The sequence below is a fragment of the Peromyscus californicus genome, unplaced genomic scaffold (genome assembly GCF_007827085.1).
Source record: "Peromyscus californicus insignis strain IS unplaced genomic scaffold, ASM782708v3 Scaffold_12__1_contigs__length_115047231, whole genome shotgun sequence".
NCBI lineage: Eukaryota > Metazoa > Chordata > Mammalia > Rodentia > Cricetidae > Peromyscus > Peromyscus californicus.
The window spans coordinates 21,050,207-21,063,883 of NW_026294413.1; the positions used below are offsets into that span (position 1 = coordinate 21,050,207).

The 13,677-nt window shown below is 38.9% G+C and overlaps 1 protein-coding gene across 2 annotated transcripts in view; it reads left to right on the plus strand.

Moving 5' to 3' along the window:
• Ednrb (endothelin receptor type B) overlaps positions 1 to 8,150 on the plus strand; it is a 29,926-nt gene extending 21,776 nt beyond the window's left edge. For both annotated transcript variants that reach the window (XM_052732532.1, XM_052732531.1), the window contains 4 exons: positions 1,232 to 1,381; positions 2,191 to 2,324; positions 3,080 to 3,188; positions 5,629 to 8,150. In XM_052732532.1, the coding sequence (XP_052588492.1) occupies positions 1,232 to 1,381; positions 2,191 to 2,324; positions 3,080 to 3,188; positions 5,629 to 5,763 (528 nt within the window). In that variant the 3' untranslated portion in view covers positions 5,764 to 8,150. The remainder of the gene's footprint in view (positions 1 to 1,231; positions 1,382 to 2,190; positions 2,325 to 3,079; positions 3,189 to 5,628) is intronic.
• Positions 8,151 to 13,677: the final 5,527 nt, after the last annotated feature.

A 13,677-nucleotide genomic window follows, 5' to 3' on the forward strand; every position in this document is an offset into this window, starting at 1 on the left:
TTTCCCTAGTTCCCCACCTTGGTAAGCTATTGATTTATGACTACCTTTGGCATAAATTAAGAGTTTGGATCCCAAGACTGTGAGGTTAACCATTACTAATGACCCAGCCTACAAGAATCAGGATAATTACTTCTCCAAGAACACCCTAGATAGCAGGGATCCAGATAAATCAGGTTCCTACAAGAATGACTGTGGCTCTATAGCTCTTGTATCTAAAGTCCCATGAAGATAGATCACTATTGTATAACCTACAGAAGACAACCCAACATTGTCAGAGAAGCAGATGGCTTAAACTATGTTTAAATAGAAGATACCTAATAGTATGGGTTTGGAATGGCAGCCTGTCTCTTCATCCCTTCATGTATACATACATACATAATTTTGGCCATTCATTAAAGAACCCTTGATCAGAAAATAGGGAAAGAATGAGGATATTAGTCTCTAAAAGACAGATCCTAAGTATAAGAGTTTTTTCCAACAAAATTGGTTAATACAAAGGGGGTTGGTCTAATTATCACCAAAGACTATTTTCTATTTTACATGGACAAAGATTATATAAACTTTATGAACTATGCATTCAATAGCAAGTTAAAAAAAAAAAAAACAAAAAACAAAGATGACCTCAATGTGAAATAGAGAATGAGGTTGTTTACTGAAGGGAGAGTACCACATCGGAAACATAAAAGCCCTTCTAAGGTGGATATATCTGGATTGATAATGTTATTGAAAAGGTAACAGCAGAAAAGAACACAGGAAAGGTAAAACTCACAAGCATTTTCTAAATTGACCTTACATGTATATACTATGAACCTGAATGGCTAATACAGATCTCTTCACGCCTGTTTTTCACACTAAACACACTTAGTAGAGAGGGGACACTTCACCCAAACACCATGATTTATTTACGTACTGAACACTAATAATACCTAAAATTTGAAATACTTGGTTATTCAATGTCTTATCTTCACATAAGAATTTTGCTCAGTTGCTTAAATCTATTATACTATCCCAAAGAATTGAAATTATGTCCTGTAATGTTCATTTCATTTAATGCAGGCCTTTAGTTGTGTTTTCAGTAGATATGACCCAATAAATTCTATGAAATATATGAAAGGTCTGTTACAAAATCATTGCGGTTTTATGAACATATTTTGCTTTTAGTTGACATTTGATCCATAAGGTTTTTTTTTTAAAGAAGGTATTGATCATAAAAATTCTCCCTTCTCCATAGTTCTACAAGACAGCCAAGGACTGGTGGCTGTTCAGCTTCTACTTCTGCTTGCCCCTGGCTGTTACTGCTATCTTTTACACCTTGATGACCTGTGAAATGCTGAGGAAGAAGAGTGGCATGCAAATCGCCTTAAATGATCACTTAAAGCAGGTAAGAGGAAGCAAGGGTCTAGTGGGTCCATAATTACCGTCACAAAGATGAAATTCACGATGATGGAGATGTGGATGATGAACTAACATGAGACATTAGAACATAGTTTCACTGTCTTCCTTCATTCTGCTATTTTTGTAACAAAGGACATTTTATGTTACTTATTCAGAGACTGTGTATATCATCTAAAAGGATCTAGAGAGAACTATTACCTTCTGTTGTTTTGTTTTAAGATAGAAGCTCAGGTAGCCCAGACTAGTCTTGAATTTAAGGATGACCTGGAACCTCAGATCCTTCTGTTTCTGTCTCCCAAACGAGATTACAGACCTGCACCAGTTTGAAACACACACACACACACACACACACACACACACACACACACACACACACACACACACTATGTATTTATATTATATAATTTTTAGACTTATTTTATTTTGGATGAATGTTTGCCTACATGCATGTGCACCACATGCCTGGTGCCCGTAGAGCTCAGAAGGGGACATCAAATCCTCTGGAACTGGAGTGATTGATGGTGGTGAGCCACTATGTGAGTTCTGGGAATTAAACCTATGTCCTTTGAAAAGCAGCAAGTGCTCTAAGCTGCTGAGCCGTCTGTCCATCCTCCAAAAACCTTACTTTTTAAAGATGAATCCCTAGCAGTTTTAATTCTAATTCACACTATCTAATTGAAAGCTCATTGCCCTGGGTCTTTGGTTTTGTAAATACTGTTAAATATCCTGTTTGAGGAGAATGTGTGCTGTGAATACCAAGGGGTAGCTTCACACAGGCTTGTGGTCCTATTTCAGAGACGAGAAGTGGCCAAAACGGTGTTCTGCCTGGTCCTGGTTTTCGCCCTCTGTTGGCTTCCACTCCACCTCAGCAGGATTCTGAAGCTCACGCTTTATGACCAGAACGATCCTCACAGATGTGAACTTTTGAGGTAAGAAAGGAAGACTACAGTGGGCCTGGGGCACATGTGACATGAAAGGGGAAGTGGTGACTACTGGGGGGACCAGAGACCAATGAGCAGAAGACCAAAGGGAGGGGGGGGGTACTGAGCGAGAGGGGTGAATAAGAGCAGCATGTGACCACATGTGTGAACACCCTATGATGAAACTTATCTGAATGCTAACTTAAATTTTAAAAAATAGAAAAATAGAAATAATTGTGTAATTGTCATTCAGATGTTTCTCCATCAGTCCTCCTAACAGGCAGGAAGAATATTATTTTCTTATCCTTAGAGGCCAATTAAGACTCACAATTTTACCTTCACTCCTGCTTTAGATGGACAAATAAAAGAGATGTAAGAAAAGTCTGGAAATATATAGGCACAGAGTTGTCAAAATGATGGGTGAGTGGCAAGAGGAAACGTACCAGATCTGAGTCTTCACTATACACATAAACCCTTTCTTTTCTGAAAGTCTCATCATTTCCAAATGAGAGCTTTATTTTTAAAAATAGAGCTGGATATGGAAGATAAAGATAGGAGAGGGCCGTGTAGATGACAAAGACCGACTGAGAGGAGAAAGGCAGGCAGAGAGGTGAAGACAGGTACCTTCACTAGCAAATTAGTGGTTAAACTTAAATTGTCGGATGTGGGTGATTTTGGTTTTCTTCATGAAAACATAAAGGCATGCATAAACTATATACTTGAAGACACATAATTTTTACAAACACATTTTGGGCTTCTTGCAGCTTTTTGCTGGTTTTGGACTACATTGGCATCAACATGGCTTCTTTGAATTCCTGCATTAATCCAATTGCTCTGTATTTGGTGAGCAAAAGATTCAAAAACTGCTTTAAGGTAAGAGAATACTCTAAAATAAAACATTTCTTGTGATCTGGCATCAAATATAGGCCTTCAAAACCACTAATATTTCTATCTAGAGAGAGCTGGCAACTTGCTAATTTTCCCTGCCTTGTAGCATATATGATGTGTTTAAATATCACTTTTGTATACAAAGCACTATAGTATAGATTTGCTTGTGAATCCTTGTCAATATCACCCATTAGTGAGTAGCCACTCATTAACACTATTGGAATTTCTCAGATTAACAAAATTACATGCACTGGTAATCAGTGTCATGTAGTCAAATAAGAATGGAACATAATGAAATGTACTGTTCCTCTGACTTTGGTAGATTTTTTTTATTGTTCAGCTACAATGTCTGTTATAAATAAGTTAATTGTCTTTTCTCATGTGCTATGGGAATAAAGTCAAGGGCTAGGAGATGCCTCAGCAGGTAAAAGTGTTTGCTCTGCAGGAATGTCTAAGTTGAAGTCCCCAGAACCGATGTAAAATGTCAGGCGTGCTGTGCTGGGCACAGTGGCACACATCTTTAATCCTAGCACTTGGGAGGCAGAGGCAGGCGGATCTCTGTGAGTTTGAGGTCAGTCTCCTTTACATAATAAGATCCTATCTCAAAACACTGAGAGAGAGAGAGAGAGAGAGAGAGAGAGAGAGAGAGAGAGAGAGAGAGAGAGATCAGACAAAGCTGCTCACATGCCTGTAGTTGTAGCGCAGAGATGAGAGAGGCAAGAGGATTGCTGCCTGTGGCTTGATAGGCACTAGCCTAGCTCCAGGTTCAGTAGGAGACCATGTCTTGAGGGAATATGGTGGAAGGGGCCAGATTAGAACACTCAATGGCCTTCTCTGGCACATACATCACAGCCCCCCCCCACACACACACACACATGAATAGCAAATATAAAAAGTTTAAACCATTTCTACTTCATCTTTTATACCTTCTATGCATAGTGGCAATATGTCGCTACATGCAAAGTACCTTACTCAGACGTTGGCACTGTAGCACTTATCCATCATTCATTCTCTCAATACTCCAACACCAAATAAAACATGCTTCCTCTCATGAGATACAATAGTCCCTGGTATCTCATTATTTGAAAACCAAAATTCATTTCATTGTAAACACTAAAAAAGCTAAAAATGTCTTTGTCCATTCATGACTTTGACATTAGGGGTAGAAGAGAACTTATATCAAAATCAAGGCCCTTCTGTACAGAACAGAAAGCCTGCTATTTCCTTAGACTCATAGTCTATCATAAAATAAACAGAGTGAACAAAGTTTTAAAGGATTTAAAACTCTAGTGAAAAGTGGAAAAACAAAATCAAGATGTTTGCCTCATGACATACTTATTGCATAATAATATTGAAAGGGCCTGTGAGAATAGCATGTATGTTAAAATAGCAAGGCAATATTAAACTTGCTGACGTGTGGAGAGGTGTATGTCAGGGTCAAGTGAGAAAAAGCAGGTCATGGAGCGTGTGCACACGTTACACAGACATAAAAACACAAGCAGGTGCACAGTTGTAATATTTCTGTTCTCAGAGGGAAATGCTTGGCTTTCACAGTTGTCACAGTTTTTTTTTTAAGTAAATAAGAAAAAGTATCAAAAATTAAGAGTGGCTTTGGAGGCTAAAGAGATGATTCAGTGGGAAGATCAATCGCTATGTAGGCTGGAAGATCTGAGTTCAAACCTACCATGGAAAAAGCCGGGCTTGACTGCCTATGCCTGTAATACCGGCTTTACAGGGTGGGGACAGAGCCTAGAGACAACCTGAGCAGTCGGCTGGGCAGAGACCTTGAGCTTGGGATTCAGTGAGAGGTCATGTCTGAAGGGCACAGGGGCGAGTGCAATAGAGAAAACAACAGAGACATCCTCCTTTGGCTTCTTATGTATGCATTTGTATGTACATACACACACACACACACACACACACACACACACACACACACACACTAAAAAATTGAGTGGACGTTTCTTGGATAATGTTAATCACATAAGCTTTTTTTTTTTTTCCTTTTTCGTACTTTTTAATTGCAAAAAATCAGCACATGCCACCAATGCAGTCATCTTTTCAGTTTTTAAAATTGTATTTATTATTGCCGTGTGAGTGTAATGTGTGTATGAACATAGGTGTGTGCACACTATGGTGCACAAGGTCTGCAGTGAGTGTGTGTGTGCGTGTGTGTTACATAGACAAAGGTGTCTGTTCTCTTTCCACCATTCATTCTGGCACTCAAGCTCAGGTCATCGGGCTTTTACCCAAAGAATCATCTTGCTGACCTTAATTACATCATTTTTGAGGGGGAAAATGAGCGGATGTGGAAAGGCAGGGCCAAGAACCCTACCCTTGCAAGGAAGAGTCAGAGCCCCAAGAGCGGGAAGAGTGGTGGCCTCCTGACTGAGTAAACATGTAACGGTTGTTCTGTTTCGTACAGTCCTGCTTGTGCTGCTGGTGCCAAACGTTTGAGGAAAAACAGTCCTTGGAGGAAAAGCAGTCCTGCTTGAAGTTCAAAGCTAATGATCACGGATATGACAACTTCCGTTCCAGCAATAAATACAGCTCGTCTTGAAGGAAAGAATATTTGCTTAATCTCATCATCCTCATTTTGGACAGATATCATTGGAACAAAATGAAACCTTCGCCAAATCCAGTGGAAAGCAGTGTTTGCAGAAAGGCATGCACAGATGTAAGAGGGATTATTTTCAACAGTTGTGACTTTTAACACCTGATATTCATGAGCTGTTTACAACCTAAGAAAGCAATGAAAATGGATGAAGCCTCCGTGGGAAAGCACTTAAATTTTTAGTCAGCACTTCAGCACAGCTCTTAAAAGCTCCCAGTATATTCATATGCCACTTACATTTAAAAACGAGTTAACTCAGAACTTCTCTTAAGGAGTTTATCAACCAGTCATATGAATCTGAGTCAGGGAAAGTGTGACATTGGAAAAAAAAAGTTTAAAATGAAGTTTCAAGTACTCGATTTGAAACTTAAAATAAATCCACTAATAAACTTTTTATGCATAATGTCATGCCATTTAAATTGTAACTGTATGTGAAGTGTGAAAGCAATGTGGTTGGTCTACTCTTTGGGTCATTACAAACACCAAGATGATCAGAAGCGGGTATAAGAAAGAGAGATGGGGAAATGTTTGGAAATCATTATGCTCATTACATTCAAATAAGCAAATGTCACAGAGGAAAAAAATGGGGATGTGTGAGCTGCTCTCACTGAGACTTCTGAACTTCCCATTCACACACACTAAAGAAAAACACAGAACAGAACACTACCTATGATTTTTCATGGTTCTTTCAAATATCTTTTCATTTGATTAGTTTCATCATCTGTAAATACTTAGTTACAAGCACTACATGTAGATGATTTAACAAAGGGCAGGTCCCAGCATTCATAGCTTTATGACGAAGAGATGCCAGTAACCAGGTAAAAGACAGAATGTGAATTGCCCGGTGCAGTGTCCACATGGCAAAGAAGCAAGGCGCATCCTTTCAGCCGTGCTACGGTTAAAATGGTCACAGCACGATATGATAGTTAAAACACCATCTTTTAGAGTCATAGAAATTAGTCACTGTAGCCAGCTATGTTGGAGTTATATTGCTAATTTTTTATGTTATTTCTGGAAAAAGTCGGTAGAAAGGTGATCTGGACATGGTGCTTTTTCTAAAACTTAGAGGCCAAACTGCTTTGGGAGACTGCAAAAAGCTCCATACTGTGTGCGTTCTTAATCTGCTTCCACGACATGCCCTAGGTTCACTCCGGATGAGCAGCGTGTGAAGAATGCCCAAGAGAAAACCAAGAGAGAGGAAATGAGGTGGGGTAAGAGGAAGCCTGTGGGGGAAGAGTCCCATTCTTAGCCCTGCGTTCGTCACTGCCGCGTCATATCAGAGCGAAAGGTCCTGGGTTGGCTCCAGCAAAACACAGTGCAGCGTTCTCAGAGTGACTGGGGAACAAGTCAGGCCCGAGAGCTTTAACTTTGTCTTAAAATATAACAGAATTTCCTTTTTTTTTTTCCTTTTGGTAACCCAGGCCACATGTTGAAAATGAGCTAAGAATGCAGTTTTCTGCCAAAATCCACTGTGGCAATACAATAAACCCAAATACGACAATGAGGTAAAAAAGAAAGGACAATAATGAGCTGGCATGCCACAAGGACTGTACTTAGGAGTCACCCAGAGTTCTGGTTTACGGTTCCATCTCATCATTTTTTACAAATACTTTTCATCATAAAAGACACCCCAGATTTTCAATTTTAAATTAGTTATGGGTCTCCAGCCCTTTCCCAGTGTGAACGAACGTGTTTTTAATTCCCATTATGTTTTAGATGGATTTCATTGCTGTGTACTAAGTTCTTGCATCTTAATGTCCTTCTAGTTTAACCCAAATGATTTTCCCTCTAAATGTCAGACTCGTGAGCAAAAATCATCTTGCCAAATTATGAAATGGCATAAGTAAACTATTCATACAGTATTTGCAATACAATTGCATTCAGTGGCTTTTTTTATTCAAAATTTTAGCATACAGATAAAGGGTGATAAGAAGCATGCGTAATCTCAGCATAATTAAAAATCAAGAAAACATGCCATCGTCTAACTTTAAAGCATATTTTCTAATATTCAAGCTGCCTAATCTAGCAATGCATAAAAATAGTGTTAATAAGGATGTTTTAGGTCAAAAGATTGATAAGTGATTTTAACCTATTTTCTCCTCACTTACCAGTGTTGGCCTGTGTTCAAACATTTCTTATCTCGACAATGTACAACAGGCCAAGGAACACTGTTTTCATCGAAACTTGGGTTTGTTGTATCTAACATACAATAGTAGTATAGCTATGTAAAATAATTGTGTTTTGTTTTTCTATGGTCACCTAAAGTGTCGGCTGGTGTAATTGGTGACTTTGTATTGTGTGAACAAACCAATAAACATTCAATTCATTTCCAAGAGCAGCTCATCTTTTACTATGTGGACATTCATCAATTCATACTTCTTAAATGGTTAAAAGAATAAGGATGCTGTAAATAAACATTATTTATGCTAAATATATAATTATCAAGGAATGAAAGCTAAATTAAAATGCCTCGATTCTGACTTTTGCTATGTTTCATTGTATATATATAGCCCTCCTTCACAACTGATTATCTTCTTGACAATCACTGGGATCTCTACCTTTCTTTGTCTGAATAGCTTCTTTTGGAGGCTTCCCATCTTTAAGTCTTATTGTGCTACATTAAGGATGACATGAGACTTGGGGATTACTCAATGCATTTCACAAGCAGCCTTTTAGTGTTGACTATGTGCATGGTAGAATAAAATTATTATAGGCTAAGCACCCCTCATCAGAAAATCTGAAGTCTGAAATACTCCAAAACCACAGACCTTTTGAAAGTGAAAAATTCCACATTTGATCTCCTGCTATATAATACAGTTAACATCCAAATGTTAAAACTAAAAATGTCAAATAAAATGACCTAAATACAAAACAGATAATTGTGGCCGGGCGGTGGTGGCGCACGCCCTTAATCCCAGGACTCCGGATCTCTGTGAGTTCGAGGCCAGCCTGGTCTCCAAAGCGAGTTCCAGGAAAGGCGCAAAGCTACACAGAGAAACCCTGTCTCGAAAAACCAAAAAAAAAAAAAAAAAAAAAAAAAAAAACCAGATAATTGTAAGTCCAAAGGACCGGATCCTAGCATCCCAAACAGCTGTGTGTAGCTGGTGAGTGCTACCTAGTCTTCTAACAGACAGGTGGCTTACTTTTTTTTAAAGACTGTGCCAAATTATATATAGAATTGTAGGCATGGTCACAGCAGGGACAACAGAAGGAGGGATTTGTTCTTTTCCTGGAATTGAGGGTTAAGGACAACTTCACTCCATCAATAGTGAGATTTCCAGCCCTCACCAATTTTAATAGTAACTCGGAGCCATGTACATCGTTGAGCAGGAGGATGAAGTCTCTACTTGAAGAAGATAACTAATCTGCAGATGGAGGATCCTTCAGACACAAACATGGGGAGGAAGAAGGTTCTCACTGAAAGGGGTTATGTGTCTTCTCCATTTTGTGCACAGACATAGAATCTTTAAGCTGACTCTTGGTGCCACGTTTTAAAGTATGAATGAGTGTCAGAAGTCTACAGGTGTTTGGGGAATCTTTGTAGTGAAAGACATAACTGATCACTAATGGGAAAATAAAATGTGAGGAGGCCGAGGAAGCAAATGAAAAAAAAAAAAAAGTCAACACAATCAGACTTAATTTTCCCAGAGTAATAAGACTAAGAAAGCAAAATCAAGGTGTTTAACAACCCAAAGAACACTTGGGGATTCAGATACTGTTCTTAAAAGCTGAAAACATGCTTGAAGAGATGAAAGACAAAAGGAAAAGAGCTCCAGCACCCGGAACTGACAACAAATAGAATGTGAAGAGACTCTACCCAGCTGTGCTCACTAAGTTGGACTCAGGAAGGAAACAAGGAAGACGGCCAGGAAACAGGTGAACCAACGAAGGAAACTCAACAACTGATGTCAGCAGGTGAAGTGATAAATACTTCAACTGTGTAAGGAGCGGTCAGTCCGATAGAAGCAGAAGAGTGGACAGAGGACAGCCTCAAGAGAGAAAAGAATTAAAAGCAGAAAGACTGCCTGGTATGTTTAACGACAGTCACAGGAGTTTATAATTGTATGACATCATCTGACGATAAAGGAATAATGGTTCCAAGAAAACACTGATATTAGATGGTTGTGAAGAGTTGGAGAGAGAGTTAAGCAGTTAAGAGCAGTAGTTGTTCTTGCAGAGACCCGGGTTCAGTTCCCAGCACCCACACTATGACTCACAACCATCTTGTATCTCCAGTTCCAAGGGATCCGATGTCATCCTTTGGCCTCCACAGGCTACAGGCATGCATGTGGTGCACAGACATAATTCAAGCAAAGCACCCGTACGTACAAAAAATTAAAATAAAAAATAACAATAAATCTTTAAAAATTGGTTTTAAAAAGGCAACTGTTATTCTCCCTATAACTTCTTGTCTAGATTTTAAAAAAAAAAATAGATATTCATAGCTTCACAGCTTGGATAAAAGCAAATTTACCTTGTAAAAATAACAGTTTCAACCTAATCCGTGATATGAATAAATTAAAAAGTATCTTGACAGTAATGGGGTAGGAAACGCGTTCTTAATGTGCTGCAGTAAAACAATCATGCGTCCACATTGAGAGGCACTTGGGAATTAATATAGGAAAGAGATACTTATCCTAGAACCAGACGTTTCCACTTACAGAGAGTTTCTCATGGGATCATGATGCAAACACCAGAATGTTCACAGGGAGCACTGTTTCAGTCCCCAAATGAAAACAATTCAAACTCCAATAGCAATGTTTTAAATTACTAGACCATATAATATGTCAATAAAATGGAAAATAGAATGCTCTCCATAGGTTGATCAAGCTTGTCATGATTAAAATTTTGATCGAGCAAATTGTCATTAGTGCTGTCCTGTGCATGCAAGATGTTTGGCAGACTACTCAGCCTCTCTCCATTAAACATCCTCTGCAGTTACGAGAGCCAACACATTCCCAAATATCATCAAATATCTCTTGGGGGTGGATGATCAACCCTGCTGTAAACTACTGTGGAATAGTATCATTCTGATGATATAAAGTTCAAAATCTGGCACAGTGAAGCTCTATGAACAGAGACACATACATCATCAATAAAAGTTAAAGGAAATTATAAAACAAATAAGAACAGTTGCCATTCTCTGAGGATGGGCGACAAGTGAGACTTGGAAAAAAATACGTAAGGATCTTCTATCCTTGGATCTGTATTTGTAGAGGCTACCTACAAATTTACATTGTTGTTTTGCTTATAACATATCATACAACATATTTCTGCAATAAACGTCTAATTATTTCCCTTAAGTAAAAAGACACATGCCCTCTTCTGTATAATGTACAATTTAAAAAGTAAAGAAAACAGAATGTCCATAGTTACAATTAATTGAAAAATTAGGAAACAGCATTCAGTGCAGTCCCAGCACATTTATAAATGTGAAGAGGGAAGGATGGAAAAGCTAGGGCAGAGAAGGAAAAAGTTATTAATGGGCAAAGCCACCCCAGAATGCTGTGTATCTTCTTCCTATGCACAGATGGCTAAAAACTAAGCAGCATAAAATGGAGTGGTAAGAGGATGCGGACTCAGACCTTCTACCTTATGTGCAAACATGGCAAGCTGACCTCATGCTTAAAGATGACTTGCTTTCAGATCTGCACATAATCATGCCATTAAGTTGTGACAATTGAAAGGTGAGTAATAAAATAAAGTTTCTAACCCATATCCCACCCCAACACATGCACACATACAAAAACACATCTGCACACACAGGTGGACACTCATATAGAAACACTGCACCTCCAGCTTCATAAGACATGTTCTCAACTCACCACTAGATCAGAAAACCTTTTTCTAGCAGGGTGCAGCATGTTTTCTGAAATAAATCCATATCTTGGAAACCCTGTAAAGTCCCTAACATATAGGTTGCAGGTACTTTCTTTTTCATGTTCACTTGAGCTGAGATCATTCATTTCTAGGAAATCTAGGAAAATTTAGAATTATAGTTGTATGAGAATATGTTTTCCTCACTGAGGGATATCCCAGAATTCAGGAGGCAGAGGTAGGCAGATCTCTGTGAGTCCGAGGCCAGCCAGGCTACAGCCAGAGCTAGTTCTGGGACAGCTAGGGCTATTACACAGAGAAGCCCTATCTCAAAAAAATAGAACATATTTTCATCTAAATGACTTCAAATTAACCTGGATTTACTTTATTTCAAACTATGTATTTATATATATATATCTGTGTGTGTGTGTGTGTGTGTATTTACTGTTGTTTTTTTTATTTTATATTATTTTTATACAAAATCTCACTATATAGCCTTGTATGCACCAGGTTGGCCTTGAACTTGCAGTGATCCTCCTGTTCAGCCTGAGTGCTGGGATTACAGTTGCCAGTTACCACACTTTGGTTAACATATAAGAATGGGCCCCATGGTGATCTTGTCATGCATATTTATCATTACACATCCCTCCTAATACCTATACTATCTCCAGACCTATTAATGATGGTCCCTTTCTCCTCCTCTCATTTAATATTTCCTGCCACAGGCCATGACATAAATACAGCAGATGACAACTCATATTCAACAGACAGACCCACCAGATGGATAGCTCTCTGATGGGGAGTCCTACTAAGCAAAGACCATGGGGTCATTGACTGTGGAAACTGACTGCTTCTGTCTGTAATTTTTCTCATGTGCTGCCACAATTCCTCCCTGAAAAGAACAGCTGTGGGGTTCTTTCCACAGTCCATTGGTGATGTGTTTTCTGCTTTTTGCGCATTTATTCTGTGGATGGTTGGAAAGATGATTTCTTCAATAAGCTGTATAATGTAGCTGAAGTTTTCTCCAGTCCTGCCTGGCTCACAGTCAGGACAAATCTCTCTCACCTGCCAGTCCCGCTGCCACTCAGACCCAACCAAGTAAACACACAGAGACTTATATTGCTTACAAACTGTATGGCCGCAGCAGGCTTCTTGTTATCTAGTTCTTATATCTTAAATTAACCCATATCTATTAGTCTATAAGTTGCCACGTGGCTCGTGGCCTACAGGTACCTTACATCTCACTTTTCATAGCAGCAGCTGGCAGCGGCTCTCTCTGACTCAGCCTTCCACTTCCCAGAATTCTCCTCTCTCCTCTCTCCTTGTCCCTCCTATACTTCCTGCCTGGCTACTGGCCAATCAGTGTTTTATTTATTAACCAATCAGAGCAACACATTTAACATACAAAACATCCCACAGCAGTATAATTTTGATGAATAGAAATATACTAGGATATACTTCGTAACTAGAACTATTGTTCCATGAGGACTGTAAGACACTTAGTAGCCTGTTTTATTTCTTTAGCTCAAGCTGACAAGACAAGCTACATAAATTTAGCTGATTTAAGACCTCAAAACTAATTCAAAACAGACTAGTTGTCCCTACAAATGAAATGCTCAAGGACAGATTATCGGGTATCTGTTTATGGAACCAAGGTCAGGCATGAAGCAACTTTAGTAGACATAATTCTCTCAGCAATTGACTCTCTGCACGTACTCCTAAATCTCAGTTTTAAGATACAAGGCTCAAGGTTCAGCCAACTAACTGTTCATTGCTTTTCAATGTCACTCTCTGTAGGGGAACCACTCAGAGCTGTGCTTGCTACACAGTCTACGTATCAGGGAACTTGACTGATAGCTTGACTGATAGCAACTGCCTTGGTTTCTTACCATGCCCAATCAGAACAACATTTCTAGCCTAAGAGAGGCTTTGTGATTTCTCATGGCTCTTATTGTTTACTCAAGTAATGCTCTGTGACCCTGAATATGCAACTTATTTATTGTTCAGAGTTTGTTCTTGGAGAGAAGAGTGTGTGAATGAGTG